General features: G+C 32.9%; 11 protein-coding genes across 11 annotated transcripts; 4 read left to right on the forward strand and 7 right to left on the reverse strand.

The window, feature by feature from the left end:
* Positions 1–1378: 1378 nt before the first annotated feature.
* Positions 1379–2305, forward strand: ERG25 (methylsterol monooxygenase; the record flags this gene model as incomplete). Its single annotated transcript, XM_003669926.1, has 1 exon — positions 1379–2305. One exon carries the CDS (start codon positions 1379–1381, stop codon positions 2303–2305), a length of 927 nt encoding a protein of 308 aa, XP_003669974.1.
* Positions 2306–2723: 418 nt separating this feature from the next.
* Positions 2724–6791, reverse strand: ADE6 (phosphoribosylformylglycinamidine synthase; the record flags this gene model as incomplete). Its single annotated transcript, XM_003669927.1, has 1 exon — positions 2724–6791. The coding sequence occupies one exon, from the start codon at positions 6789–6791 to the stop codon at positions 2724–2726; it is 4068 nt and encodes a 1355-aa protein (XP_003669975.1).
* Positions 6792–7515: 724 nt separating this feature from the next.
* On the forward strand, positions 7516–7779 carry NDAI0D04190 (uncharacterized protein; the record flags this gene model as incomplete). Its single annotated transcript, XM_003669928.1, has 1 exon — positions 7516–7779. One exon carries the CDS (start codon positions 7516–7518, stop codon positions 7777–7779), a length of 264 nt encoding a protein of 87 aa, XP_003669976.1.
* Positions 7780–8046: 267 nt separating this feature from the next.
* Positions 8047–9012, reverse strand: COX18 (membrane insertase COX18; the record flags this gene model as incomplete). Its single annotated transcript, XM_003669929.1, has 1 exon — positions 8047–9012. The coding sequence occupies one exon, from the start codon at positions 9010–9012 to the stop codon at positions 8047–8049; it is 966 nt and encodes a 321-aa protein (XP_003669977.1).
* A 253-nt stretch (positions 9013–9265) lies between these two features.
* Positions 9266–9553, reverse strand: SPT4 (transcription elongation factor SPT4; the record flags this gene model as incomplete). The annotated part of the gene is made up of 1 exon (XM_003669930.1): positions 9266–9553. One exon carries the CDS (start codon positions 9551–9553, stop codon positions 9266–9268), a length of 288 nt encoding a protein of 95 aa, XP_003669978.1.
* Positions 9554–10460: 907 nt separating this feature from the next.
* VHT1 (Vht1p) lies at positions 10461–12311 on the reverse strand (the record flags this gene model as incomplete). Its single annotated transcript, XM_003669931.1, has 1 exon — positions 10461–12311. One exon carries the CDS (start codon positions 12309–12311, stop codon positions 10461–10463), a length of 1851 nt encoding a protein of 616 aa, XP_003669979.1.
* Positions 12312–14758: 2447 nt separating this feature from the next.
* NDAI0D04230 (40S ribosomal protein uS8) lies at positions 14759–15551 on the forward strand (the record flags this gene model as incomplete). Its single annotated transcript, XM_003669932.1, has 2 exons — positions 14759–14891; positions 15292–15551. The coding sequence occupies 2 exons, from the start codon at positions 14759–14761 to the stop codon at positions 15549–15551; spliced, it is 393 nt and encodes a 130-aa protein (XP_003669980.1).
* A 466-nt stretch (positions 15552–16017) lies between these two features.
* NDAI0D04240 (uncharacterized protein) lies at positions 16018–19527 on the reverse strand (the record flags this gene model as incomplete). The annotated part of the gene is made up of 1 exon (XM_003669933.1): positions 16018–19527. The coding sequence occupies one exon, from the start codon at positions 19525–19527 to the stop codon at positions 16018–16020; it is 3510 nt and encodes a 1169-aa protein (XP_003669981.1).
* An 828-nt stretch (positions 19528–20355) lies between these two features.
* Positions 20356–22308, reverse strand: ART5 (Art5p; the record flags this gene model as incomplete). The annotated part of the gene is made up of 1 exon (XM_003669934.1): positions 20356–22308. One exon carries the CDS (start codon positions 22306–22308, stop codon positions 20356–20358), a length of 1953 nt encoding a protein of 650 aa, XP_003669982.1.
* An 830-nt stretch (positions 22309–23138) lies between these two features.
* PRS1 (ribose phosphate diphosphokinase subunit PRS1) lies at positions 23139–24443 on the forward strand (the record flags this gene model as incomplete). The annotated part of the gene is made up of 1 exon (XM_003669935.1): positions 23139–24443. The coding sequence occupies one exon, from the start codon at positions 23139–23141 to the stop codon at positions 24441–24443; it is 1305 nt and encodes a 434-aa protein (XP_003669983.1).
* A 291-nt stretch (positions 24444–24734) lies between these two features.
* Positions 24735–27947, reverse strand: VAM6 (Vam6p; the record flags this gene model as incomplete). Its single annotated transcript, XM_003669936.1, has 1 exon — positions 24735–27947. The coding sequence occupies one exon, from the start codon at positions 27945–27947 to the stop codon at positions 24735–24737; it is 3213 nt and encodes a 1070-aa protein (XP_003669984.1).
* Positions 27948–27975: the final 28 nt, after the last annotated feature.

The following is a 27975-nucleotide window of genomic DNA, read 5'->3' on the forward strand; positions in this document are numbered from 1 at the left end:
TCACTACTTTTCTGCGAAGAACAGATAAGGATCTAAGATTCTACGGTATAAGAAGCAAAATCATCACTTACCCAGATAAATACTCACTGTGCAAATTGGAAGTATTTTAAATATTGCCTTGTAAAGTACTTATTTGGGAAATACATCGAGTTAAAGTCGAGCTAGTTCTAAATAACTTGTTATGAAAAGCAAGGTTCACAATTTTGAAAGCTTATCTTATGTAGTTATTTTTAAATATGCTCCCCACCTTAAATATTCCTTTTAAATATCTGCTTAGTTAGGAAAGTGTATATTGGTGACTATCCAGTAGCTTAAACCAGATGCTCTTCAATACGAGACAGTTAATTAATTATGCATAACAAGATATATCCTCAAGATTCTAGTACTAAAAAATTTCTGTTTTAGTAACAGTTTTCTAGTAATTTACCGAAGTATGTTAAATTAAAACATTAAATTAATAGCAACGATGTTAATGGAGAGCTGTTAAGGGCAAATCAAAATCATGTTGCCTACTTCTTGCCTGCAGAAGGTCCCCCCATCATCCCTCTCTATATTATATTTTCTCTTACTAAATACGATATGTTTAGAATTACCCTGGAAAGCTATTGAATTGTGTCGTTATGTTAAGAAGAATAGACTATTATTCTAACTTCATAAGATGACAGTGACGTATTCTTCTCCGATATGTTCCTCAAATTTGTGACGCGCGGGAAAAGACGGAGTTAATGTTTTTATACTTGGCGGTTTTCTAAGGACCGATAAGAAGATAACAACTATACGAGACCACGCCCCTCAATTAAACGAATGCAAAATGAGAGAACCTGCAGGATTTCTCAAGGTATTGATCTACTTTTGTGGGATAGTCGAATAAGCCCAGCATCCAAATGCAACTACTCCGTCGTTTCATTTCTTCGTTTGTCGCATAAAAAATGTGGGATCATATTTCGGATTTAGCTCGAGAAAAAACGTTTCCGAAACCAACAAAAAGTAATATTTGCCGCCCAAAGGGAACCTTTCTATGCAAAATGGCAGAAAAAATACTCAGAAGGCCTTCTTTGCCAAAAGAAATTTCCAGTTGCCTTTAAGATCTGTCTAAACGAATTGTATTCTGCTCACCATAGTTTGCGTGCAATAGACAATGAAGAAAGAACGTTTAGAACTCTGTATCAAATAGCATTTGACACTAATTCTTATCTTGACTCGGATCATGACGTTAGCTCGTTTGTGCATTTGACCAGAAACATCCTTTATATTTTCTAATGAACAGGACTTATATAAAGAACAAATCTATTGGAATTTATCATTCTTATTCCATATTGTATTTGAATCTTAATTCGATTTTTATATAAGGAAAAAATCAACTATAAGATACATCATCATGTCCTTAGTATTTAACAATGCCACACTAGTAGATCTAGTACGCACTGACACTTATGCAGGTACATTAAGAAATATTGCTCAAGCACAACCAGCTTTGAATATTATGGAAAAATACTGGGCAGCTTGGTATACTTATATGAACAATGATATACTAGCGACAGGTTTAATGTTCTTTTTATTACATGAATTTGTATATTTTTTCAGATGCTTACCATGGTTCATCATCGACCAAATCCCATATTTCAGAAGATGGAAGTTACAACCAACAAAAATTCCAAGCACAAAAGAACAATTATACTGTTTGAAAGCAGTTTTACTATCTCATTTCCTTGTTGAAGCTATCCCAATTTGGACTTTCCATCCAATGTGTCAAAAATTAGGTATTAGCATTGAAGTCCCATTCCCATCCGTCAAAAGAATGACTTTAGAAATTATGTTATTCTTTGTGTTAGAAGATATGTGGCATTACTGGGGCCACCGTTTATTCCATTACGGTGTCTTCTACAAATATATTCACAAGCAACATCACAGATATGCTGCTCCATTCGGTTTATCTGCTGAATATGCTCATCCCGTTGAAACAATGACTTTAGGTTTCGGTACCGTCGGTATGCCAATCCTTTACGTCATGTACACTGGTCAATTACATCTTTTTACCTTATGTATTTGGATTACATTAAGATTATTCCAAGCTGTCGATTCTCATTCTGGTTATGATTTCCCATTCTCATTGAATAAGTTCATGCCATTCTGGGCTGGCGCTGAACATCATGATTTACATCATCACTACTTTATTGGTAATTACGCTTCTTCTTTCAGATGGTGGGATTTCTGTTTGGACACTGAAGCTGGTCCAGAAGCTAAACTAGCAAGAGAAGAAAGAATGAAGAGAAAGGCTGAAACAGCCGCCAAGAAGAGATCTTAATTGATTGATCGACTCTATCAATTCATTTATTTATTTAAGAAATTTTACCTTTAGTTTTCTTTTTCATGGGCAGAATGATAAGACCAAAAATTCATACCATTTTCCCTATAGCACTTTTTATTATATATCTATCATAGAACAAAATAAGAATTATTTAAAATTATACCATTTATTCATTCCTTCTAGTTTTTTACCCTTAACTACGTCGTATATATAAATCCTTCTTATGGGGCCGAATCTTATGAGCATGAATATGTGACATTTATCCACCGCCTGGTGATGTGATTTAGGAAAAACAAGCGGTGAATATTTGCAGGTGGGTTATACTAAAATAATTTTACAACTTTTTGTTATGAATTATACTTATTTTTATATCTAAAAAATATAGATATCGTTATATATAGTCTCTGCGTTTGGATCAACTAACCCATTTTCTCGCGGATCTGAATAATCTAATCCAAGGACCATAGCCTTCCCATTCGTCATATTTACCTGCTGGATACCATGAATTAGCTTCTAATCTACAGACTCTTTCCGGATGAGGCATCATAGCTAATACTCTACCGTTTGGTGACATAATACCAGCTATACCATTAGCTGAACCATTTGGATTGAATGGGAATTTTTCAGTAACATTATCGTAATTGTCAATATATCTTATGGCACATAATCCATTATTTTCAAATTGTTCTAACTGTTTATTATTAGTAAATGTAGCTTTACCTTCACCATGAGCAACGGCAATAGGTAATTTAGAACCGACCATACCATTTAAGAAAACATTTTCTTGTTTTTTGCCTTCATTGATAGTATTAAGTATCTCAACCATACAGACACGAGCTTCATATTGTTCGCTGACATTTCTTTCAAAAATTGGCCAATTTTCACAACCAGGAATTATTTCTTTCAATCGACTTAAAAATTGACAACCATTACAAGCACCGAAGGCAAATGTATCCTGTCTTTCTTGGAAAAATTTAACAAATTGTGAACGTACCCCTTCATGGAATAGAACAGATTTGGCCCAACCTGCCCCAGCACCTAGGACATCACCATATGAAAACCCACCACAAGCAGCAAGACCAACGAATTCATCTAAATGGAATCTTCCATCTATTAAATCAGACATAGTAACATCGACTGATGTGAAACCAGCTTGTTCAAAACACCATGCCATTTCCATTTGTCCATTAACACCCTGTTCTCTTAGAATAGCTACTTTGGGTCTACTAGCGGATAATAATGAGCCGATTTGTAAGTCATCTGCAGGATTGTATGTTAAAGAGAAATGTAAACCTGGATCTTGATCATCTTTGATAGTTGAATATTCTTCAATAGCAGTATTTGGATTATCTCTCAATTTTTGCAGTTCGTATGATGTCGAAGCCCAGATTTGCTCTAATTGAGCTCTTGTATTAGCATAAATTATTTCACCTTGTTCGTTGATAATTCTTATGTCTTGAGTGTTGAAATTTGGTTTAGCAACAACTTTAATGAATTCACCTGGAATACCATTTCTAGTTAAAATTTTCTTGAATTCATCCAATTTACTTTCAGCAACTTGGAAAATAGAACCTAGTTCTTCATTGAATAATGATAAAAGAATTGCATTTTTATCGGTAGCAGTGGTATTAATATTTAACCCACATCTTGACGTGAAGGCCATCTCTAATAAAGTAACTAACAAACCACCATCGGATCTATCATGGTAAGCTAAGACAATATCTGTTTGATGTAATTCTAATAATGACTCTAGGAAAGATTTTAATAAACCATTATCATGTACTGTTGGAGAGGTGTTCCCAACTTCATTATAGACTTGTAGCAATGCAGAACCACCTAGGGAATGTTTGACTAGAGTAGCTAAATCAACTAAGACCAAAAGGGAATCTTTATAATCCTTATTCAATAATGGAATCCATGTCTTACTTGTGTTATTGACTGGAGCAAATGCTGTAATATTCAAAGATAGTGGAGCTGTAACTTCCTTATCATCCCACTTCATTTTCATTGACATAGAATCTTTACCGACTGGAATAGAAATACCTAATGCTGGACATAGATCCATACCTAATGCTTGAACAGCTTCATATAATTTGGAACCTTCACCTTGATGAGAAGCAGGGGACATCCAATTAGCAGATAATTTAATATGGTTCAATGATTTCACATCAGCTGCTAAAATATTCAACAATGATTCAGCAACAGCCAACTTGGCAGAAGCAGCAGCTGAAATTAATGCATTTACTGGTCTTTCACCCATAGCCATAGCCTCACCAGTGGAAATAACTGAATCACCTAATGATGTGGCTGTAACACCGACATCTGCAACAGGAACTTGCCATGGACCAACAAATTGGTCTCTGTCAACTAAACCAGTAACTGATCTATCACCAATTGTAATTAAGAAAGATTTAGAAGCAACAGATGGTAAACATAGAACTCTTTCAATAGCATCAGATAATGATGGGATGACAGATAAATCAATATCAGATAAAGCTAAAGGTTCAGTGATAGCGGATCTTGACATTTTTGGTGGTTTACCAAATAAGATTGACATTTCTAAATCTATTGGGGTAGTTTTCAATAATGAATCTTCTACAATTAATTTTTGTTCCGCAGTAGCGTGTCCAACTAAAGCATATGGAGCTCTTTCTCTTTGACAGATCTTTTCAAAAATGGGGTAATCATTTACTGAGACACCTAAGACATAACGTTCTTGTGATTCGTTACACCATATTTCCATTGGAGACATACCTGGATCTAAAGATAAAACTTTTCTAATATCAAATTTAGCACCTAAATCATTATCATGCACTAATTCTGGTAAAGCATTAGATAACCCACCTGCGCCGACGTCATGAATGGATTGGATTGGATTACTATCACCGAGGGCCACACAAGCATCGATAACTTGTTGGCAACGGCGTTCCATTTCAGGATTACCTCGTTGTACAGATGCAAAATCTAAATCAGCGGAACCTTCACCTGAAGAAATAGAAGAAGCTGCACCACCTCCTAACCCAATTAACATTGATTCACCACCTAAAACAATTAAACATGAGCCTGAAGTGATTGGAGTATTTTTCAAAGAAAATTGTGGTCTGATAGCACCAAATCCACCGGCAATCATAATTGGCTTATGGAACCCTCTAATTTCTTCTTTACCAGTAGCGTTTGTCACTCTTGTAGTCAAAGTTCTAAAATAACCATTAATACAAGGTCTACCAAATTCATTATTGAAGGAAGCGGATCCTAATGGAGCTTCAATCATAATATCTAGTGCGGATGCAATATGATCAGGTCTACCAACATCTAATTCCCATGGTTGCTTGTGATTTGGAATCAAAAGATCACTTACTGAAAACCCACTTAACCCACATTTAGTTTTTGAGCCTCTCCCTGTGGCACCTTCATCTCTAATTTCACCACCTGATCCAGTGGCAGCACCAGGGAATGGAGACACTGCGGTTGGATGGTTATGTGTTTCCACTTTGATTAACATAGCTACAGATTCTTTAATAGATTTCCAATGTTTAGTACAAGAATCAGGAGCAAAAAATATTGCATCATTTTCAGTATCTATGACAGCAGCATTATCTGAATAGGCACTGATTGTGAATTCTGGATTCAAATTATGAGTATTTCTAATCATTTGGAATAAGGATAGGTCTTTCTCTTGACCATCGATGGACCATTTAGCATTGAATATCTTGTGACGACAATGTTCTGAATTCACTTGAGCAAACATGAATAATTCTACATCTGTGGGGTCTCTGTGGATGATCTCTTTGAATGCGTTGATTAAATAATCCATTTCGCCATCATCTAATGCTAGACCTAAATTCCTGTTTGCCTTTTGTAAGATGTCCCTTGGAGGTGAAGATGGATCTGACGTCAATGGTACATGAATTAATGGTCTTGGAGCTTGGTGAGTAAAGATATCCTTTAAGATTGGTGGTTCTTGAAGATACAATTGCTGCGTCATCTTATCAAAGACAGATTTTAGAGAAGTATCATTTAAATTTTCTAGTAGGGGGAAATTCGGTACTGTTTTGATTAATAGGGCAAGACCTCTTTCAATTCGCGTGATATCGTGGGCTAGGCCACAAACATGAGCGATATTGGTGGCCTTCGATGACCATGGTGAGATGGTGCCTGATCTTGGAACGATTCTAATTAAATAAGTATCTTGACCTAATGTGGAACCGGGGATATCCTTAGCCACTAAATCAAATAATTGTTTGGATGATGAGTCATTGATGATATCTAATTCTGAATCATATTTCAATAAAGTTTGTAATAATTCGTATTTTCCAGGAGACAAATCTTTATCAGAATCCTTGGTTTCAACGTAATGAATGTAACATGAACGAACGTCGAGGATGATAGAAGCACTATTTGTATATTTGTTGATATTCTGGATCAAATTTTCTGTTCTGAAATCGGATAAGGCCTTTGGACCTGGTAAAATGTATGTGACCATTTTTTTATTGTTATATTGTCAGTTTGGTATGGCTTATATGGGGGTGAAGGGAAAACAACGGCAAGAAAAGAAAACCTACACTAATAAGTTTATGTTCCTTGGTATGTTGAACTTAAGTCAAAAGGAAAACGCTCGAGAATGACTTTTACTTTATATGTTTTTGCATAACGAAGAAGTTCAGATAGTCTTTTACAGGACAACCTTTAAATTTTTCATAAGATCTTTAAGACAGACAGAGTTAAAAAAGCTCTACTACAGTATAGTGTTTCCAAGTTACAGTTACAGTTACAATTACAATAGGAGTTGTACATAAACCTGTAAGCTGCTGTCAATCATCGATCTGGATAAGTACGGTAGATTCATTCTTGATAATCCTTTTGCTTTGACTCCATCGGTAATTCCTGTATAATAATGAAGGGAATGAATCGTTTACATGTCTCTCACTTTCTTGTTGACTTCTTTCATTGCCCTTCCAGGAAGTTGTTTTTTTGACTTCTTCCCAAAGCAACCTTCCACCCAGACACCAAATCTGGAAAATTTTTAGCGATGAGCTTTTCTTCAAACCAAAAAAGGTTTATTATTGTCACATTTTGACATCAAATTGGCTAAGTTATTTATTAGGTATTAACAGCTGAACTATTTTTGTCATGTCTGCTTATTTTATAATATAATAGAGTAGAGAGTGTAAACATAGCCAATATATCATCACATCATATTGCACATTATGGTCCAAAAAGCTTTGAAAGTAACCAAAAAATCAAAAGATCCTCGTCGTATTACAAAGAAACAAAAAAATCTACGTAAGGCTGCACCTTTACAATTGAAATCTAAGAAGAAATCATTACAACATTTGAAAAAATTGAATAAAAGTGCTTCATTGACTGAAACTACAGAAAAACTGATCGCTAGTAGGGTAGGTCATCTAGAACTATTGAAGGGTACAAGGAAAGAAATAGAAAGAAAGAACAGAAAGGAGAATAGTAAATAATTCCTTGCGGGACAATACATACATTCACAATTTCTTCAAAAGAACTAATTAATTAGTCTATATTCGGAACCTCATCCCTTTTTTGTATATTACATATTACTATCACCATTATTTTAGCTATAACTATAACTATAGCCGCTTTGTATTTTTTCCATAGAAAACAGAACCCACATATTTGCATTATTGAATCGTCTATACTTCGGGACTCTTTCCCATATTTTTTTTTACATATTATATTTACATGTTTGTACTTTGTATTGTTTTCATTTACCTTTGATAAGGCCATACTTTGTCCAAAATCATATTCTGTACCAATGAAAAAAATTGAGAACTAATCCAATATAATGCCAATAATATAGATGTTTGAGATGAAACACCCATCATAAATATACATCCCATCCTTGAAACATTCATAATACTTCTCATACTTTGAGCCAGGGTCGTAGATTCGTCGGTATAAGTTTTAATCCCTACAAGATTAGTATCTTTATTCAACATCATTTTCCCATTAAATTCCACATTTAAAAGAGAAAATGTACCTAACACAATGGGGACAAGCATAGGTAATGGATCCAATGGCCCACTTAAGTCTATTCCATCAATATCGAAATCTTTAGCCCATTGTTCTCCAACTTCGAAGAATCTTCTATCTACCAAGTTCCTTATCCCCATTGAGATGGTAACCCACAATGGAATTTGTACCAATGGTAATACCACGTTTTTCCATAGAGGTACATTATATTTCTTGAACAACTTTTTCTGTCTTTTCCTTGTTTCCTTTATCGCCATTTGTTTAATTTGTTCCGGTGTCAACACAAGTGATGCTTTACTCGTGGGGGATGATAGCATGGCCAACTCACCTGCAATTGCATTACCCTGTTGCTTCTTTTTTTGTAAAGTTTGGGCTGCTAACCTCAATTGTAAAATCGGTGTCGTTGCCTGGACTATCTTCCTTAATTCTTGTTGTTTGACGATTCTTTTACGTTGCCATATGCTTAGGGGTAATGTTACGAGGGATCTTAAAGTTAATGTCATCATGGGTACCATGAATAGCCATGGTATTCCTGACGTTTCATGTAATGTTATGAATATATCAGAGATTGGTTGGAACGTTTCCATATGTACTTGTCTTCGTGGGAAGATGCTGGATATTATTCTCGAATTATGTCTTAGGCCTGTGTTCCTCCATGCTTGTTGACCCAGGTTCGTTTTCGATATTCGGCTTAGCATCATGCTAGATGTATGTTTACTATCTTGATTATTGATATCTTTGATTGGAAGTTATTATGCTTATTGTTATGTGTTTGTATCTAACGTTATACTAGTAGGTTCTAGTTCCCGTTTCTTATTTACTACAACATTTCACATACATTATTTTTTGATTATTATTATACTGGATGCTAGTTATTTCTTTAACTTTTTATATAGTCTACATATGCAAAAATTTCCTAGTTTCAATTTAAGAGTTGTCATACTGTGTGACAAATCATTCAACTTGACTACCATCTCTTGGTTTATAATGAGGTAATAACTCTACTACTTCGCCAGGTAATCTCCCATCCACTTTAATAGCATACATACCAGGGATATAAGGATCCACACTAAGCCATTTCGCGACCCATGATTTGCCCGGTTTACACATACCTACGAGTCCTTCAAATGAAGGTGATGTACATTCCATGGTACCGACACCAGCTTCTTCGAATATTCCTTGACAGTTCGGACATCCATTTGTGTTAAATTCGTTTGTCGTTTGTACTATACCGCATAGCATGCATGCTCTTTCACTGGACTATTTTTTTAAATATTTGCGTTGCACTAGATTAAAGGTGTATAGAAACGGATAGAGTTGATCCTCTATATTCGATCTCTTTGATATATATTCTTATTTGCCACTGCGCTGACAATCCTACTTATCAAGATATATCTTACCTCTGCCTAGTCTACTAATCTAGAAAACAAGTTTAGTTACTGTCAATTTTTCCCTACTATACACAAATTTCATTACAGGACAGTACCCTTGTCGGGAGCCGCGGGTAGATATCAATCCCTGTGACATAAAATGAAAAAAGTTACCCGCCTGCCCTGCCCTACCCTGCCACACACACACACATACACAGACACAGACAGACCCTTCCAAGCAAAGAAATAAAGTCTTCTGTTGTTAATAACAGTAAGGTAGAAGAGCTCTTATAGTAGCAGCCGTTCCTGATCATTAATAGTTAGTTATTATTATTATTAGTTCTTGTATTCTTTATTATAGGTATTTGAATTTGCTTTTGAAGGGAGAAGAATCAAGGTTCGAGTATAATAAGTGGTGCTAGCATATTGATGGTTAATTTTATTATCATAATAAGACTTCTACTGCTCTGGACTCTCTATATATCTATTTCACACGGGATTAGCGATCATTCTCATAAATTTATAAAGTATATAAAGGTATAAAAGTGTAATATAAAAAGTATTCATTCTTAATTCTTTGAATTAATGAAAAGTTCTCAGCTTAGGTAATCTCGGCAGTCCAACATTCGTTTGTTATAATAATAGTGTACAATTATGTTAAAATGGATAGTTACTAACCATACATACTTGCCCGAGTAAATTATGACTACTTTCAGTATTGGGCAAGCGCGGGTAGCTGCAACTATAAATCTAAAAGACAGATTTTACAATAAACTAGCTTATGCTTGCTTCTTTAAGTAATAATATCCATCAGATCTTTGTTCCATTTCCTTAGTAACAAATGATGGTGGATTTTCTTGCTTTGAACTATCATATAAAATAATACCGTTCCCCAAGGCATGTTTCCTTTCATTTTTTTTATAAAAATATAATACAACAAAAGTCCATGCCCCATAAATTGCCCCAAATATCAAACAAACAGTATACCCAGTTTTAAACCTTGGAGATTCCACAGTTGGCCATGCTAAATTTGGAATCCATGCATTAGTTGATTGAGAAAATGAATAGATAGCAATCCAAGTGATAGCTTTAACTTGCGGATCAAATCTTAAGAAATCATTAATGAATGACCATAAACATGGAGATGGTGCCACACTGAAATATGTAGTTAAAAATGCAAACCATTTAGCATTGGATGGAATATCCCATTTGATTAATAATCCACATGAAATACAATTCATTATAGCTGCGAATACCATAAATATCCATTTACAATGGAATAAATCAGCACCAGCAGCGCAAACGAAAACATAAGCAAAACCTAAACATGCTGGCAAAACACTTAAATTGTTAACTTGTTCAATTGAATACTTGGTGTTTGATTTCAACCAAAGTGTATAAGAACCACTAAATGCAGTCATATTGTTCCATGAACATGTATCGAATATTAAAAGAACCCAGAATGTTGGTGTAAAGAAAACTTTCTTCCATAAATCCCATTTAAACAAAGAAATCAATTTAGAACTATCAATACCATCTTTAATTTGATTTCTTTTGTTTCTAACTCTTGCAATTCTGATTTCTTCATCTGTCAAGAATAATGAATAACATTTGGATGGAATACCGGGAATAACGAAGAAGCCTAAGATAGCAGTTGGCAATGAGATTGCAATTGCATCGATTAAAAACATCCATCTCCAACCAGCTAGTCCATTAACGCCATTTAAACTTTTAAAAATACGTGCTTGTAAAAGACCCGATGTTACACCACCTAAAAGTTGTCCACAGAAGAATAAAAACACTCGAGAGGTTAATTCATCAGGTGCATACCAACAACCCAAGATATATTGTGAGACAGGATAATATGCCGCACCAAAAGCATTAAGAATGAATCTGTAAGCTTGTAATTCTGATAATGATTTAGCTCTATAGCATGCAAATGTGAACCAAGTCCAACCTAAATCCATCATTGGTAATATAATATGAGCAGGATATTTGGGTAATAAATACATGAATGGTAACTGGAAAACAATAGCACCGACGTTTGAAATGGTAGACGTATGGATATAGTCGTTCCCTTTCATATGTAAATCTTCTTTCATATTGGACACATAAGCATTTGTATAATTATTTGTATCAACAGATTTGGACCAGCATAACACCAAGAAATAAAACCCGACAACGATATCTAATTTGTATAATAATTTTCTTTCCGCTTTACTATGGGTTGTATGATTTGGATATAGGAATTCATACCATTTACGAGACTTCCTATATTCTTTGTTAATTCTATATTCAAATTCATCGAAATATTTCCACCATTTACGACCATTTTCATCTCTTAATTCGTACGGAATGTTAGGTTGTAATTTTGTAGTAGCACCGTTAGTAGATGCAAAAGTTTCATGATTTTCATCATGGAAACTTTCAAGATCAGCACCAGAATTAGAAGAAGACGATTTTTTCCTCTGGGTAATTTCTTCAGATTCTCTCATGACGTCTAATGATGATACATCATCATCATCATCATCATCATCATCATAGTTGGCACCAGATTCGGCGTTAATATCTTCAGGTAAGATTCTTAAATGTGGGAAGAATTTCTTCCGATAATCAATATTTTTTAACATTGTTCAAATGATAGCAGTCTAGTATGTCGAGGAGATTATTTTGGTGACTTTATCGAGGAGCTTTGAATGATAATTGATGAAAATAAGAGGAATGTTATCGAAAATTGAAATACATGGGAAGAATTGCTTGAATATTTATATACCTTTCTGTGGAAGGTAATATATAGATGTGGTTTGAAATCCTAGGATGAATGGATAGTAAATTTATCTGAGCAGTGGTTGCTGAATTTGACTAATACATCTTTCATGTGATGATCACTGTTCATGCAGGACATTAGGTTTTTCAGGTTCCTTCTACATTTGATAGTGTAAATTTTTCAGATGCTGTCTTTTGTGTCGGAGTCAGGTTGACATGACTCGCGTGAAAACTGCTGTGTGCGTCTGTGTGAATTTGAATTGAATTGAATTGGCCCAGAAAGCGGCTCTGTGTCACATGTTCTCGTTCTCTGTCACTATATGGATTCGTGCTCCTATAGATTCACAAGCTGATAAAATTAACTGGTGTGTAACCTCCTATATCCTATAAGTGCTGTTATCTGTAAGTAAAAAACTGACATTTCTATGTACACATTTTGTCTTCCACGATATAGGAATATATCACAGGTTGCTCTGATGCCGCACGTATGGTTTTTTGTTTTCAGGATTCTTAGTTAATAACGAACAAACCAAATGACTGATTGACAGAAGATTTAATTTCTGGAGCTATCATGACCATCTTGAATTGCATTCCAAAAACAAAATACGGGAAAAATCACATTCTCGATGATTCACCGTCCATATTTTCTTGTCAATTTTCTAATGACATTGTCGTTACCCTTGTTGAATTTCTATCAAAGAATGGTTAAATGTGACTAATAAAGATTTAAGAGTACTAATCGTTAACTTATTGGAAAACTTCGAAGAACATGTGGGTTTGAAGAAATCCTCAAAATTTGCCCCCCTTGGTAAAAATAAAAAGTTATATTTACCTATGTTTCATTCATGTAAGCTAGCCTTTAAAAAATGTTTTAAACTGTAGTTTTTGGCCAATTCTAGCGTATTGATAAAATAAATTAGCCGCCCATGTAAAGAGATTATTTCACGAAGTAAGTTTTCAGATTTGAATCTTGGACTTTGTTGATGTACAAAGAATATATAGACTAAAAGGGGGAAAGGTGAAATGTTTGTCCCTTTGACAATCTTAACTCATATTTTTTTTTTTTACACAAAATTTTGTTACGATATTTGTTGAAGTGTTTTATTTATTTTTGAAATACTGTATTTCATCTTCTATAGAATTTAGCTCCTTAACAAAATTCACATATATTTTATTACAAATAAATAAGGTTGTCGCAACTGACAGAACAGAAACATAATACAAAGATCGTTTCCTAAAAAGGATTTTGTTTTAATATTAGTCTATTCTCTTTTAAAATGTCATTGAAAAGTTACCTGGGATTTCTGTAGCTGTTGTTCATAATTCCAGCTCGTTAGCTCCGAACACATATTTTCGAGAGGGCTTCCAAAGGTGGAAACGCCTCCCGAAATTATCTTAGCCATAGTTTTCTAAATTAGCCATATATGATAGAAATTGGTTCTTATTGTTCTAGTTGCAGTAGTAATTATCTCTTTTCATAACTGATTAACTGACACTTTCACCAAGTTATGGCTAAAAAACCTTACCCTAACAAGAAAAAAATTACTATGACCCGGGTAATGGACCACGCAACTATTTTTTTTTCCAAAAGTTTTTGAATAATAATAAACTGGAAAAGTTTTTCACTTCTTTCATTTCTTTATACTTTTCAATTATGCTTATTTATTAAATTACTTGTCACTGCTTTTCGGTTTTAGCTTGGTTGTTCGTTAATTTTTCACAAAACCAATCAAACAAATACCCAATCCAGATAAAGTATGATCCCAATGGTTAAGTACTAAACATTTTTTAGATGGGATATACACATACATTTTATCAATTATGGAAAGAAAGGAATTCATGTTATGATATTTTCTCTCATCTTTTACTTCTCTTTAATAGTTGCCCCGTCCCTAAGAATATCATATTATTCGCCCAGTTAAACAGAAGGTAAGATTTCAATTGAAAGAATCAAGATTGTCCCATATCATTACTAATAGTGTCAATCCAATTGTAAGTTAGGAGTTCAGTAAATGTTCTATATTCCGTCGAATATGTTCATATTACAGAAGGTATGGGAGTTTGATACCTTTCAATTAGTTTAAGATATAGTTAAATCCCTCTCATTGTTCCTTGAGAAAAGGAAAATTGATGGACACTTATCTATGTTATAAATCTTATTATTTGATGATAATAGAATATATCCAACTTATTTTTCTTTCAATTTTGTGTGTCCCATTCTAAACCAAAAAGTAGTTCTATGATTGATTACATAATGTACGTTGTATTTACTAACTTCTCCAAAATATTCTGGCCCAAGATATAAAAAAGAATGACTCGTTCCTCTGTTCTAGCTGACGCTTTAAATGCCATTAACAACGCTGAAAAGACCGGTAAGCGTCAAGTCATGATAAGACCATCTTCCAAAGTCATTATTAAATTCTTACAAGTTATGCAAAAGCATGGTATGTTTTTCTTTCCGTCTTCTTTCCATACACAAAACGCAATAAAAACAAAACGAGAACACCCCGGACTGATAACTAGATTGTTTGTCGGTGGAAAATCTTTTTTCCAAACTTTTGTCAGTCCCTTACAGTCCTTTAAGTGTCCGGGATATTAATTTTAAACAAAGTTTATTCTTTTTTTTAGAAAGGGGGATCGATTCTTACACGATGGTCATAGAATAAATGTGATTTCTTTTATCGTTTACTTTCCCTCTACAATTTTTCATTTTTTTTATGTTCTTGTTCTTATGTTTGTGTTTGTGCGTATGCTCCCTTTGGTTTATGAAATTTCCAATTACTAACATTTTATTAAATAATAATAAACTTACGGGTTTTATTTGCTAATTTTTTTTCTTTCTAGGTTACATTGGTGAATTTGAATATATTGATGATCATAGATCAGGTAAGATAGTGATTCAATTAAACGGTAGATTAAATAAATGTGGTGTCATTTCACCAAGATTTAACGTCAAGATTAATGATATTGAAAAATGGACAGCTAATTTATTACCAGCTAGACAATTTGGTTTCGTTATCTTGACTACATCTGCTGGTATCATGGATCATGAAGAAGCTAGAAGAAAGCATGTCTCTGGTAAGATCTTAGGTTTCGTCTATTAATCAAAATTTCTTCTTATTCGTTAATAAATAATATTACGTAACTAAAGGTTCTGTCTATCTAAAATTTTTCTTTTTTTTGTAGTAATATATACTATTCCTATACTAAAATTAAGCACTAGAGAATATTATGGATATCTTTTATAGTGAAAGTAACTTGACACAGCCACTGAAAGTATACTCGCGTTTGTTATGAATGACCTTTTCATAAATTTTGGATCGTCAGTACTGTCAGACGAGTAAGGAAGCTCACTCGGTCACTTATTCATTCAATCATATATATTACTAAACTATTATATTTGATTTTCTTCGTATTGTAATATCATGAATACTACTTGCAGTGAGATCATCAGTGGAAAAATATTGCTTGTTTTTTATGTTCAAGAAAATTTAAAAGTATGTAAGAATATATGATTATTTGGAATAGTCATGGAAATGAATATATGAGAAAGGAAGATGGTCTTGGTAGTCAAATACCATTATTGATAGTATCATTGTTACTATTATCAATTGTTGGGTTGTCCATGGTTGCACTGCCATTTGTAGTAACGATACCATCGCGAGATGAGCTATTTGCTGAATATGGAGTTGGGTTCTTCTTAGGAGACATGTCTAAAGATGAATATCTTCTTGGATTTAGAATGAACGGCAAACGTTGATTAGAGTAATAATTATTAGTTATTCTTATTGGCGATGTGTTGCAATTCGCGTAAGTATAGTTTGATTGTTGTATTGACGGAAGTTGTTGAAAATTTAATCTTTTATTATCATTTTGTTGGTTTACTTCAGTATCAATATCATAAGAATTGTTATCATTAATAATTTCGGCAATTGAACATTTTCTTTTTCCGTTTGTTGTTGCTGTTGCTGTTGCTGTCGCTGTCGGTTCAATAGTAGTGGATATTGAAGGAATTTTATTTAACGGCTTATGTTGATCTGCGGTTATAGTAGTTATTTTATTTTTATGTTCGTTTAATGGAATATTATTACTTGAAGGACGACTAGTAGTAGTACGAGCATTGTTAATGGAGATGATGGTATTAGGGACAAAATTTGGATTATCAGTACTGGCATTATTGAATGATATTTGTTGTGAATGAATTCTAGTGTGTGGCCTAGTAGTATGTTTCAATTTCAAATCTAAAGCATGTAAAGTTCTTGAACTCATTTCCATTAATTTACTTTTTGTTAAATCATCTAGATAAGGAGATATCAATAACTTTTTTTTAATAATTTCTTCAATGAAATATGTGGAAATAAATTTTAAAAGATAATGATAACCCTTAAATTCCATTGAATTAAGATCAAATAATATGATTGATAAATCCTTTTCAAATAATACGTCAATATTAATTCTTTTATTTGGATTTTTAATGTAATGATTAATGAAAAATGAAATACATTGAAATTCATGATCTTCAGATTCCTTATTATCTTTGTTATTATTTTTTGTATGATTCATAATGATAGAATACCAAACGAAGAATAACATTTGAATTATTGGATTTTTCAAATATCCTAAAGTATGATTTGATGCATTTGGGAATGGTACAATTAAATCACAAGAACAAATTTTCAATTGGAATATTATTATATCCACGATTAATCTTATAAATTTTTCATTAATGATCAATTCATTATCTTCCAATTGTTGTTCATTCGTAGCTGTTGATGTGGTGGTTATGGTAAGTAAATTTATTAGAATAGGGATGACACAAATTCCTAAATTATTTAAAATCAAAGAACTATCAGTTGGGTGAATTATGTTTAAAAAATCATCGATATACCAAGATTGATTAAGACGAGGATATTGTATTGATGGTTTTTTCATAGTTGGTGTTGATAACAATGTATGATTTTGCAAGGATACATTATTCTTTGTTTTTATTTTTGCAATTGAACTACTAGGATCTTCTAAAACACCATTTCTTGATATAAGTACTGGTGATCTTAATATTCTTAAAAAATCCAACCAAGTTACTTCCCATAATAACCAATGTTCATTTGATAAAATGGGGATTAAATATTCTGATAATAATGGTATGAATTTATCTGGACAATTTGGTAACAAAATATTATATTTCCAGTTTTTCAAATTTTGTATTGTTGAAAACACATGTGGATCATGATTTTTTGATGGCTGATTGTGATGAATATTATTAGTACGTAAAATTGAATTTGCAAACATTGAAACTTTTTTGTTTGCATTGATTAAACTATTATGATATTCTCTTAAAGATTGGAAATTTCCATTATAAGTATTTGGTAAAGAAGTCATTAATATTGATTCACAATATAAAGAATTTGCTAAACTGTTTAATATGAATTTCCCATTAAATTCAATATATGAGGTAGATTTATTAGTTATTAATAATTCAATTAATTTTATATCTTCATTATTTTCTTTATAGTTATTACCAGTGGTGTCATTTTTATCAATTAAAGTTTGGTTAGTGAACCATTTATAAATTTTTAATGATGTGTCATTGAATGAATTGGTTATTTTGATTAAAGAAACCCATAGATTAAAGATATTCCAAAAAGTTTCTTCACCAGTATCATTATTATCACAAAGATAACGAAGCAGGTTATCATTTGTTGACGCATTGTTATCAATAATAATGTTTAATATATTTTGAAAATGTAGATCTAAAAAGTTTATTATGTTGTCCAAAGAATAAATCTTACTTGATGATTTAGACGTAGGAGAAAGGGAAGAATAAGAACATAATAAGATATGAGATAATATTGAATAAGTAATTATTATAATTTCAATATTTTCATTTGAATTTGGAACCAATTCTTTAGCTTCATTTAAACTTAATAGCCATAATTTTTCTGAATCATTTCTTGATTTTTCCAAAGGAGATGATTCTAATTTACCTAAAGATAATAATGATAATAATAAAGAGGGTGAATTTATTTCCATAACATCTTTTTTGATGTTTTTTAATAATAATGATTTTGAATGATCAGTGTTTAATAAATGATTTAAACTCAATTGAGTTAAATGATTTATTTGTTTCAAATCATATGGGAAAACCTCTTTGTTATATTTGGAGATCAAATATAAATATACACTTTCATCAATTTCGTGTTTTATTTTTATATCTTGATGATCCTTTTCTTTCCCAATTTGATTACCATTTGGATATTTCTTATTGTGATATATCAGGGAAATACTTGGTATTAAAGAGGAGGAAGAAGAGGAGAAGGGAGGTACAGACTGATGATCATGTTTCTGTTGTTGGAGGGAAGACAAAGAAGAAGAAGTAGGAGAAGGAGAACGTACAAGAATGTTATGTATGTCCTTTTGTTTATTTTTCCTCTTTTTGTTCTTCCTCCTTTTGGTATTATTATTATTATTATTATTATTATTTATTTCGGAGTTTGTTTTTATTTTCAAATTTTTGTCAGAAATATGTTTAATATTTGAATTTGAATTTTTATCTGAATGATCAATTTTAATTAAAGATCTAATAATTGTTTCAATGGAAGTTTGAGAGAATTCAGAAGGATCTTCATTTTTAAGATTATCTTTCTGAAGCAAATTGATTTGGTCTTTATGAACAGTTTTAAGATGTCTGATTGTTAGGTCACTTCTGACAAAACTATGATCACACAGTAAACATTTATAGGGTTTAAACCCTGTATGAGATCTTTCATGTCTAATCTTATGTTCTGATCTTGAGAATGCCTTTGCACAAAAGGAACAAATAAATCTTTTGGAGAATATTCCAGTTTTTGGTGGAGATATGTTTTTATTACTTGATGAGCAATTTGGTGAAGAATCTAGAGGTTGTGGGGGATGGTTATCACTACCAATTGAGGTCCCCGAATAAGAAGCTAAAGATGTTGAGGAGACTGAAGAAGAAGAAGAAGGCATAGGCATAGGCATAGGTATATGTTCCGTAAGAGATGTGGACTTGGAATTGGGTAAATCATTGGTCTTGTTATCATGATCACCATCGACAGCCATTGTCTATGAATATTTGTTGTTCTTCTTATTACTGTATACAGGGCTGTGTTAAGGAAGGAATCAACAATTTAAGACCGGTCTGTATATATTTGTATGATATGGCAGAATATACTGGAAGGGGCGTATATATATATAAGATAAGACAAGATAGGGACTAACTATACCAATAAACAATAACCATATAGTTCCGAGGTGTCTCGCCCCCACTCATCACACACACACCTATATATATATATATGTATAGAGTATATAATATTATATCCTTCAATATATTATCGGAGACTCCGTTAGCCCCACCTCTGACCTCTCACATATTGTTGGGACACCACAACCCCATATACACATACACATACACATACACACTGCGGGGCAAATCCCAAAGGCAAAGTGGAACGCAAAGTGGAACGCAAAGTGGGAACCCCAACCCCAAGCATGACAGAATGGGGACAGGGACAGGGACAGGGACAGAGCCCGAGACAGGGGTCCCCACCACCTCATCATTGTATATGTATACTATAAACTATACCGATATTGTGACCGTGATACCCACGACCACGACCACGCCGACGCATGCGCAAGCGCAGATGACGATGATCCGATGCCCGGCATGCGGGGAACAACAACAGCCCCCGTAACCCCGGTGGTCCGGTCCCCTAATTTCTTATCCTTACTTACTTGTATGTATTCTCCGATATCTTATATATATATATATATATATATATATATATACACACACAGGCAGACTGCGGATTATATTGTATCATATTACACTATATATATGTAAACCCTGATATCCCTTGTAGATACACTTGTACGCCGGACGGTGTGTTAACTCTCGTATTCCGGTAACTCATATTCTTGGTAACTTGGCGCATTATCATAGGTCGATGATAGACTACTGCAAGTAGTAGGAGCAGACGTAGTGTCCGTCAGCACCCTGGTGGTATCTCTCTGCATTATATTCTCTTGAATACTATCATCATAATGTGCGTTTATAGGCACATCATGTTGTAATAACCGATCTTGTCCATGATCTTGATAATTAGGCGGAGGTAACTCCGGTTCATAGCTAAATTGGTTTACAATCGTATTCCCATTAGCATTATTCACTATATTATCATGCGAGAAAATTGGCACAAATTCGTTAGGTCGGAAATGTATTTTACCATTTTGTTGATCAAATAAGACTAATCGACCTTCCAAATAAACCTGTGGTGAAATATATAATAAAACAGGCAAATTAGCTTTGATTTCTAAACTTTTAAATCCATTATTCCCATTCATCCCATCATCATCGTCTGATCGCCTTTTCAAATGTATCCTTATAATTAACTTATGTAAAACTCTTATTAAATCATCATTTAAATCACAATCTTGTGTCAATTTCTTCAAATTATTGGGTATCTTAACATTACTCGAAAGTTCAAATTTATCAACTAACATATTAGTTTCATTCTCCACTAGATTACCAAACTTAGTCATAGATTGTTTGAAAATTGTAACTTCATCATCATATACTTCATTATTAGAATCCTTCATACTGTAATATTGATTCAAATTAACACTAATCTTATTTAAAATGTACCCCTTTTGGAATGGGAATATCTTAATATTAATTGGTGTCATACTACCTATGGGAATAGCACGACTAGGTATACTGATTTCATATTGTAATTTATTCTTCCATGAATTACCAACACAAATTTCTTCTTGCATCGCTAAATTATCCATAGATAATGTACGTAATATTCTCAAATATTTATATTTCCAAAACATTCGATTCCCCATATTCGCTGTTATAATATCATATGCCCGTTGTTGTTTAGTTCGATTCATCGTAGTACCATTCATACTTGTACTTGTACTTGTGCTATTACTACTACTATTACTATTACTACTACTACTACTAGTCCCATTGTCTTTCATTAAATTTGATATACTGGATTTTTTCCTTCTATCAATATGTCCTTCAAAATTATACAATACACTACCACTTTGTAACCCTTCAATGGTCTCAGGTAATTCATTAGGTAACATAATATTAAATGGTAATTCATAATACCCTTTCCTTAAATGGAAATATGTCGAAACATTATTGTTATCTTCCTTCGTTATGGTTCTATTAAATGGCGTTCCAATATATCGTCTTTCACCACCCCCTTCATTATCTTCAGAAGTATTTACATATGGAATTTCTAAGATTTGACTCGAATAGGGCTTCCTCCTCATAAATCTACTCATCATAACTGGAGATGATATTGTTCTCTTAACATTCGTACTATCATCTTCACTCACATTCACATTCATACCCATACCCACGTTCACATTATCTTGTGCATGACTATATGTAAAATATTCATTACCAATAATCATACGACCCTTTGAATTTAATAAAAGATTATCCCATTGACATTCCAAAATCTTCTTCTTTTCCTTAACAATACTAGTCAACCCATTATTATTAGTTTGTAAAAAATCTAACTTAAAATTACCAAAAAGTTTTAATCCAATCTTCTTGACTATAATATCTTCATTTAATCTTATTATTAATTTACCATTCAATGAAATTGGTTGAGATTCCAAAGGTGATCCTTGAATTAATATTAAATCCTCGTATGGTGATTCCACTTTAATATCAAAATAGGAAACTTTTGGTATCTCCTTCTTACCACTATGTCCAGTATAATCATGATGATGACGGATCTTAGATGGAGATGATGAGGATGATGATGATGATGAGCCGTTTGATGTTGATGCACTTAAATATGTCCTCGAAAACATTCAATATAGTATTACTAATACGTACGAGTATCCAGTTTTTTTTGTCTTGCTTTTCCAATTGTTATGCTATACTTACATATAAGTATATACAATAATGGTGTTTCTATGTATATACAGAACTACTACATGTGTACGTACGTATGCAACTGAGCTGATCTTAAAACTGAAAAATATTGAAATTCTCAACATATATACGTACGTATAGAAGACTTTCCTGTTTTCCTCGAAGATTTGACGATAAGAGAAAGTTAAAATAGGAACGGGCCTCATTAAAACGTACGTACGAAAGTAGAAGGCGGTACCTTTGCATTACCCGGAAATTAAACTAAAGCCCTGTTTGTTTTTGAACAAATATGTAAAATGCCCTAGTTAACTATAAGCCCTATTGTTTAGGGCTTACACATCCGGGTAATACATATTCGGTTTTTTTTTTAACAAAAAAAAAAAACTTTTTGAAAATTTTCTCGATGAGTTTTTACGTGAATTTTTCACCTTTAACTTATGCTCTTTATGCTTAACGCTTTAATGCTAAGGTTTAGACCTTTTTGACTTGCAGTTTGATGATGGACGGGATCATCCTTTTTTCCGTTAACAGGATTTTAGCAAATTGCAATCTATACGTAATTTTTAATCAATACTTCTTTAATTAAAAGTATATATGCAATCTGTATTATGTATACTCTTACGTATCGTATAATTCATTTTCTTTCTTTGCTTTCCTTTCAATCTTAATTGAACTGAAACGTCTCCATTCCAGTCTCCTATATTAGGTGCTCTAACAAACAGCAGCAACACACACACAACTCGTCCTCTTATCTCATCTCAAAGCAATGCGTAAATGCAAAATCTTCGTCGGTAACTCCCATCCTGAATTAGGTAAACTAGTCTGTGAAAGACTAGGTATTGAACCAGCACCATGTACCTTAAAGAAATTCGCCAACGGTGAAACTTCAGTCCAAATAGGTGTATCAGTAAGAGACGAAGATGTCTATGTCATTCAATCTGGCTCACCCACCATCAATGATCACATCATGGAATTATTAATCCTTGTCTCTGCTTGTAGAGGTGGATCCGCTAGGAAAATTACAGCTGTCATACCACAATTCCCTTACTCAAAACAATGTAAGATGAAAAAACATAGAGGTGCCATCACTGCGAGAATGTTGGCTAATTTATTAGTCATGGCGGGGGCTGACCATGTAGTTTCCATGGATTTACATGCTTCTCAAATGCAAGGATTCTTCACTAAACCAGTGGATAATCTTTATGGTGGTCCAAGTTTGGCAAAATGGATTAGAGAAAATGTGGAAGATTATGAAGATGCAGTGGTTGTTTCAAAAAATCCAGGTGGGACTAAAAGAGTTACTGCATTGGCTGATGCTTTGAAGATTAATTTCGCTATGATTCATACTGATCGTCGTCGTGCTAAGGATATTTATTCTCAAAATAGAGATTTACAACAATTGAGATTAAGGAAACAATCTATGTTGAGGAAAAATAAACCAATTATAAGACAAGGAGACGATCCTAATGAAGAGGAAAATATCATTTTGACTAATGGAATTCAAACTGCAAGAATCCGTAATGGTCATGTCATTGGTGATGATGAGGAAGATGAAACTGAGAATAATAAGAATGATGACAATGATACAGCTTTGGAATCTGATAGTGATGACGCTCCCTCTATTGTCGCTAGTGATTCTTATGCGTTAGGTGGTACTTATGATGCCGTTGATTCTGAAGATGAAAAGGAAATTGAAGAATTACAAAAAGAACAATTGATTACTTTGGTAGGTAACGTTCGTGATCGTTCTGCCATTATTTTAGATGATATGGTAGATAGTCCTCGTTCATTCATTAGTGCCGCTGAACATATGGCTCAAAATTGTGGTGCTAAGAAAGTTTATGTCGTAGCTACGCATGGTATATTTACAGGTGATTGTTTACAAGAATTAGAAAAATGTGAATATATTCATAAAATTATCGTCACTAATACGTATCCAATCCCTCAAGAAAGTTTGAATTCTAAAAAATTGGTCGTCATTGATGTATCTCCAATTTTTGCTGAATGTATTCGTCGTGATCATTACGGTGAAAGTATTTCTGTCTTATTCGATTCATTAGCAACCATTTAAGAAAATATGCAAGCCACAACAAGACGAAGATCTTTTGTTCGTCATCCTTAGTCATCATTCAAAGTTATTATTATTATTTTTTGTATAATAAGAAAAATCGATCTATTTTATTTCTAGTCCAGAGCTTAACATATATATATTTTCATTTTTCCAGCGTGTTTGGAAGGCTATTATCTACATTCAACATGAGAGATATCAATAAAAAAATGTCTATTATTACTCTATAAAGCGTTTATGGATAATATATAACTAACCCCCTTATTGGTTAATGTAGAGTAGATTTCTCATAAGTCAATATCCCGTGTCTTTTTGTAACGTTTTGGCGCAACTAGAATGGGTATATACGTTCTTACCATGGATTGTAAACCAACAAACAGTATCCGTATTAAGTGTTGAAAAATTTCTTCTACAAACTGAACATTTATAAGAATCATTCAGAACACCATACTGAGAATAGTTTGTCCATAATTCATTGGTGATATTAATAAGTTCCACATGCAATAAATTCTTGAGCATACGTTTTTCATCCTTTTTGATTGACAATGATTTTATTGATCTTAGTAAAATATCACCAATACTTTTCATATTACATGACGACGGGATTGATCTATACAGAAAAATAACATCCAATTTGCAACTGAATTCTTCTAGGAATTGGATAAGGAATGACTGCATTTTTTCTATTTCTTTAATAGCGGTTATCTTCTTGAAAAGATACAACAAAATAGTCTTACCATCATCTGAAGAATGTTCATAGACCCTACTACAATATCCGGCAGCTAACTTATACTCTGACAGTTCAGTGAAAAGAAGATCAATAGATTCTTCGTGTTGATTCAATCGTTGGAAAGAATACGTCTTTAGAAATTTAACAAATTTCAAGTCATCATCATCTTTGAATACACTATTGTCGTTCCTAGAACTAGAATCAAACTTAATCTTATCATCCAATAATTCAAGAACTGACCTAGGTTCGTATACAGACGTTTTCTCTAGCATCCCTTGTAATTTATTTCTTGTGGTGGGTTCATTTAAGTTCTCCAAATATCTCTCAATTAAAGTCATATGAGCCATTGGATCATTACTTTTTAAGGTTCCCACAGTAAATTCCAAATATTGTAAAGATAGTTCTTTATCTTTATCATTTATGTATTCGTATACTTTAGACGCATCCCTAGTAATACTATCATTCAGGAAAATCAATAAGAGTAGATCATGACTGTCATTTTTATTGTGTTCTAGAAGCCAATTAGTATATTTGAAAATTGTTTCGAGATATTCATTAGGAAGTTTCTTCAGATAAAAAGTTACTAATGCTTTGATTTTTTCATTCAAATTAGGTATTTTTGAACTAAATTCAATTTCGTTTTCTAAATTAGTGAGAAACTCTAGAGCCTTATCATGTTCTCCCCTTAAGTACGAAAAATCTATTAATTCTTGAAACATATGTCGACTTTTCAATTTATCGAAAACAATAGAAAAATCACACATATTGGGGACACTAATGAAAGGTCCAACCATATTAGGAGCATAATCGAAATATATTTCAAATAATACCATATCCAATAATTTTAACATGGTGTTTGTATCAATATTTCCATCGTGTTTATCCACTAAGAAAAACTCCAGAGTTTGTTTAATACTTCTATCATAACAATGCCATATTATTTCTTGTGACTTATTATCTTTACCGATTAAGTTTTTGATATGTCGCCTCATATCAATCAAATACGGTACACACCAATTTCTTAAACTAGTTGGTGGTATTTCGAATGTGGTATCATCTGTTTTTGTAGGGAAACAACTATGTATTTGACCAGTTATATCTTCTACTAACCTAGCAACTTTATAGGGAAAAGTTTTCAAAATTACTAATTGGGGTGGTGCCCAAAAATCAGTAAACGTTTCAAATATACCTTTTAGGATGTAATTTTGTAAATATCGAATATCTGGATCACTTTCCCAGTTGAACCCATTTCTTTTTAAAACTGAAATATGCATTCGTAGTTTTTCAACTATTGATAAACACCAGATTACTGTATAATCTCTTAATTTCATAGCACATATATCTAGGGATTGTTCTGGATCGTTTGATTCGCATAATTCCAAAGAAGAAGGGGAGTTTAGAAAGTATTTATAAAAAATCACCTTGTGCCAAAGTTGATTAAAACTAGAATTATGATTTGTACTACAGATCGATTCAGTCTCTTCTTTTAATTGATCAGCAGATGTGGTAACAGATTCGAGGGTTCTTGAATGCTCCTCACGAATAGGTCCATCATCTACTTGATATTTGTAGAAGCAAATTTCATCATCATTTGTCCAGACTAGGAAATGAATACCCCATAAATTCACTACCTTTTTAATACCCTTTTCGATCATTGCTTCCAAAAATGTAAACCCATGTCTATAATCAACAAATCGGAGTGTTTTGGAGTTGTTCATAATTAAAATATCAGAAGATAAATATTGAATATTTGGGAATTGTGAATTCCATTCAAAGAATTGAACATTATTAGAGATAAGGAGTAATTCCGGAACCTTTTTTTCTATACTTATATTGAATAAATACCCTGATTTCCAATCAATAATAACAGGAGGATGATCTATGTTTGGTTTGAAAATATATTTCATATCTGTTCTAAAAGCAGGATGTCGGCTTAGTGCTGTTGTATTCCAAAAAGTAGATATGCTAGATTTTCGGGAAAGTCGACTGATCGATTTCGTATCATATTCATCATTATCTTGCGAAGGTAAGGAATCTGTCTTATCGAATTTCTTACATGATTGTTCCAGCATTTTAAGAGCAGGTACTATACCTTTGGGATATTTTCTCCTTACAATTTTATCAATTCGTTCTAGAATTGGTCTCTCATCATAATATGACCATGTATAAATTCCCTTATTTGTTGCCAATACAATTGTTTTCAAATCAAGAATTTCTGCTGATAGTAAAGTTTCTTTCGAACTGGGTAAACCAATTTCTACCATTTTTTGGTAATGTCGTTCATCCCATATCAGTAATCTTATTCTATTAGATTTTGTAGTAACATATAATAAGAATGTCATTACCTTACAAGGAGCCTCATCATCGTCATCATTATGATCTTCTTCTTGTTTTTTTTGACTAGCATGCTTTTTTTGCATTGGAATTGGATAAGATTCTAATAGCCAACATTTTTTAATTCCTCTCTTATCATGTATTCGATCATATAATTGTAAATTTGTAGAATTAAGAAGCAGTAAGGTAGAATTACAATGTACAAATATGGTTGCTAATCGTTCCGAATAATAAAGGTTTTCAATTTGTTTATCATTAGTGGATATTGTATTTGCTAGAAAATTTGGAAACGTTTGAAATAATCTATACTTGGAATCTTCGCGGATATATACTTCTATTTCACCATTTTTCTTAGATATAATTAATTTTTCAGATTCCGTGATCGGTAAGATTGCATTGATTCCAGGTGATTGAAACGAATCAAGTTTTCTTGCTCTAAGCATGATAGTTTGGAAAACCTTCTTTCCTTAT

Source organism: Naumovozyma dairenensis, chromosome 4, assembly GCF_000227115.2.
Source record: "Naumovozyma dairenensis CBS 421 chromosome 4, complete genome".
NCBI lineage: Eukaryota > Fungi > Ascomycota > Saccharomycetes > Saccharomycetales > Saccharomycetaceae > Naumovozyma > Naumovozyma dairenensis.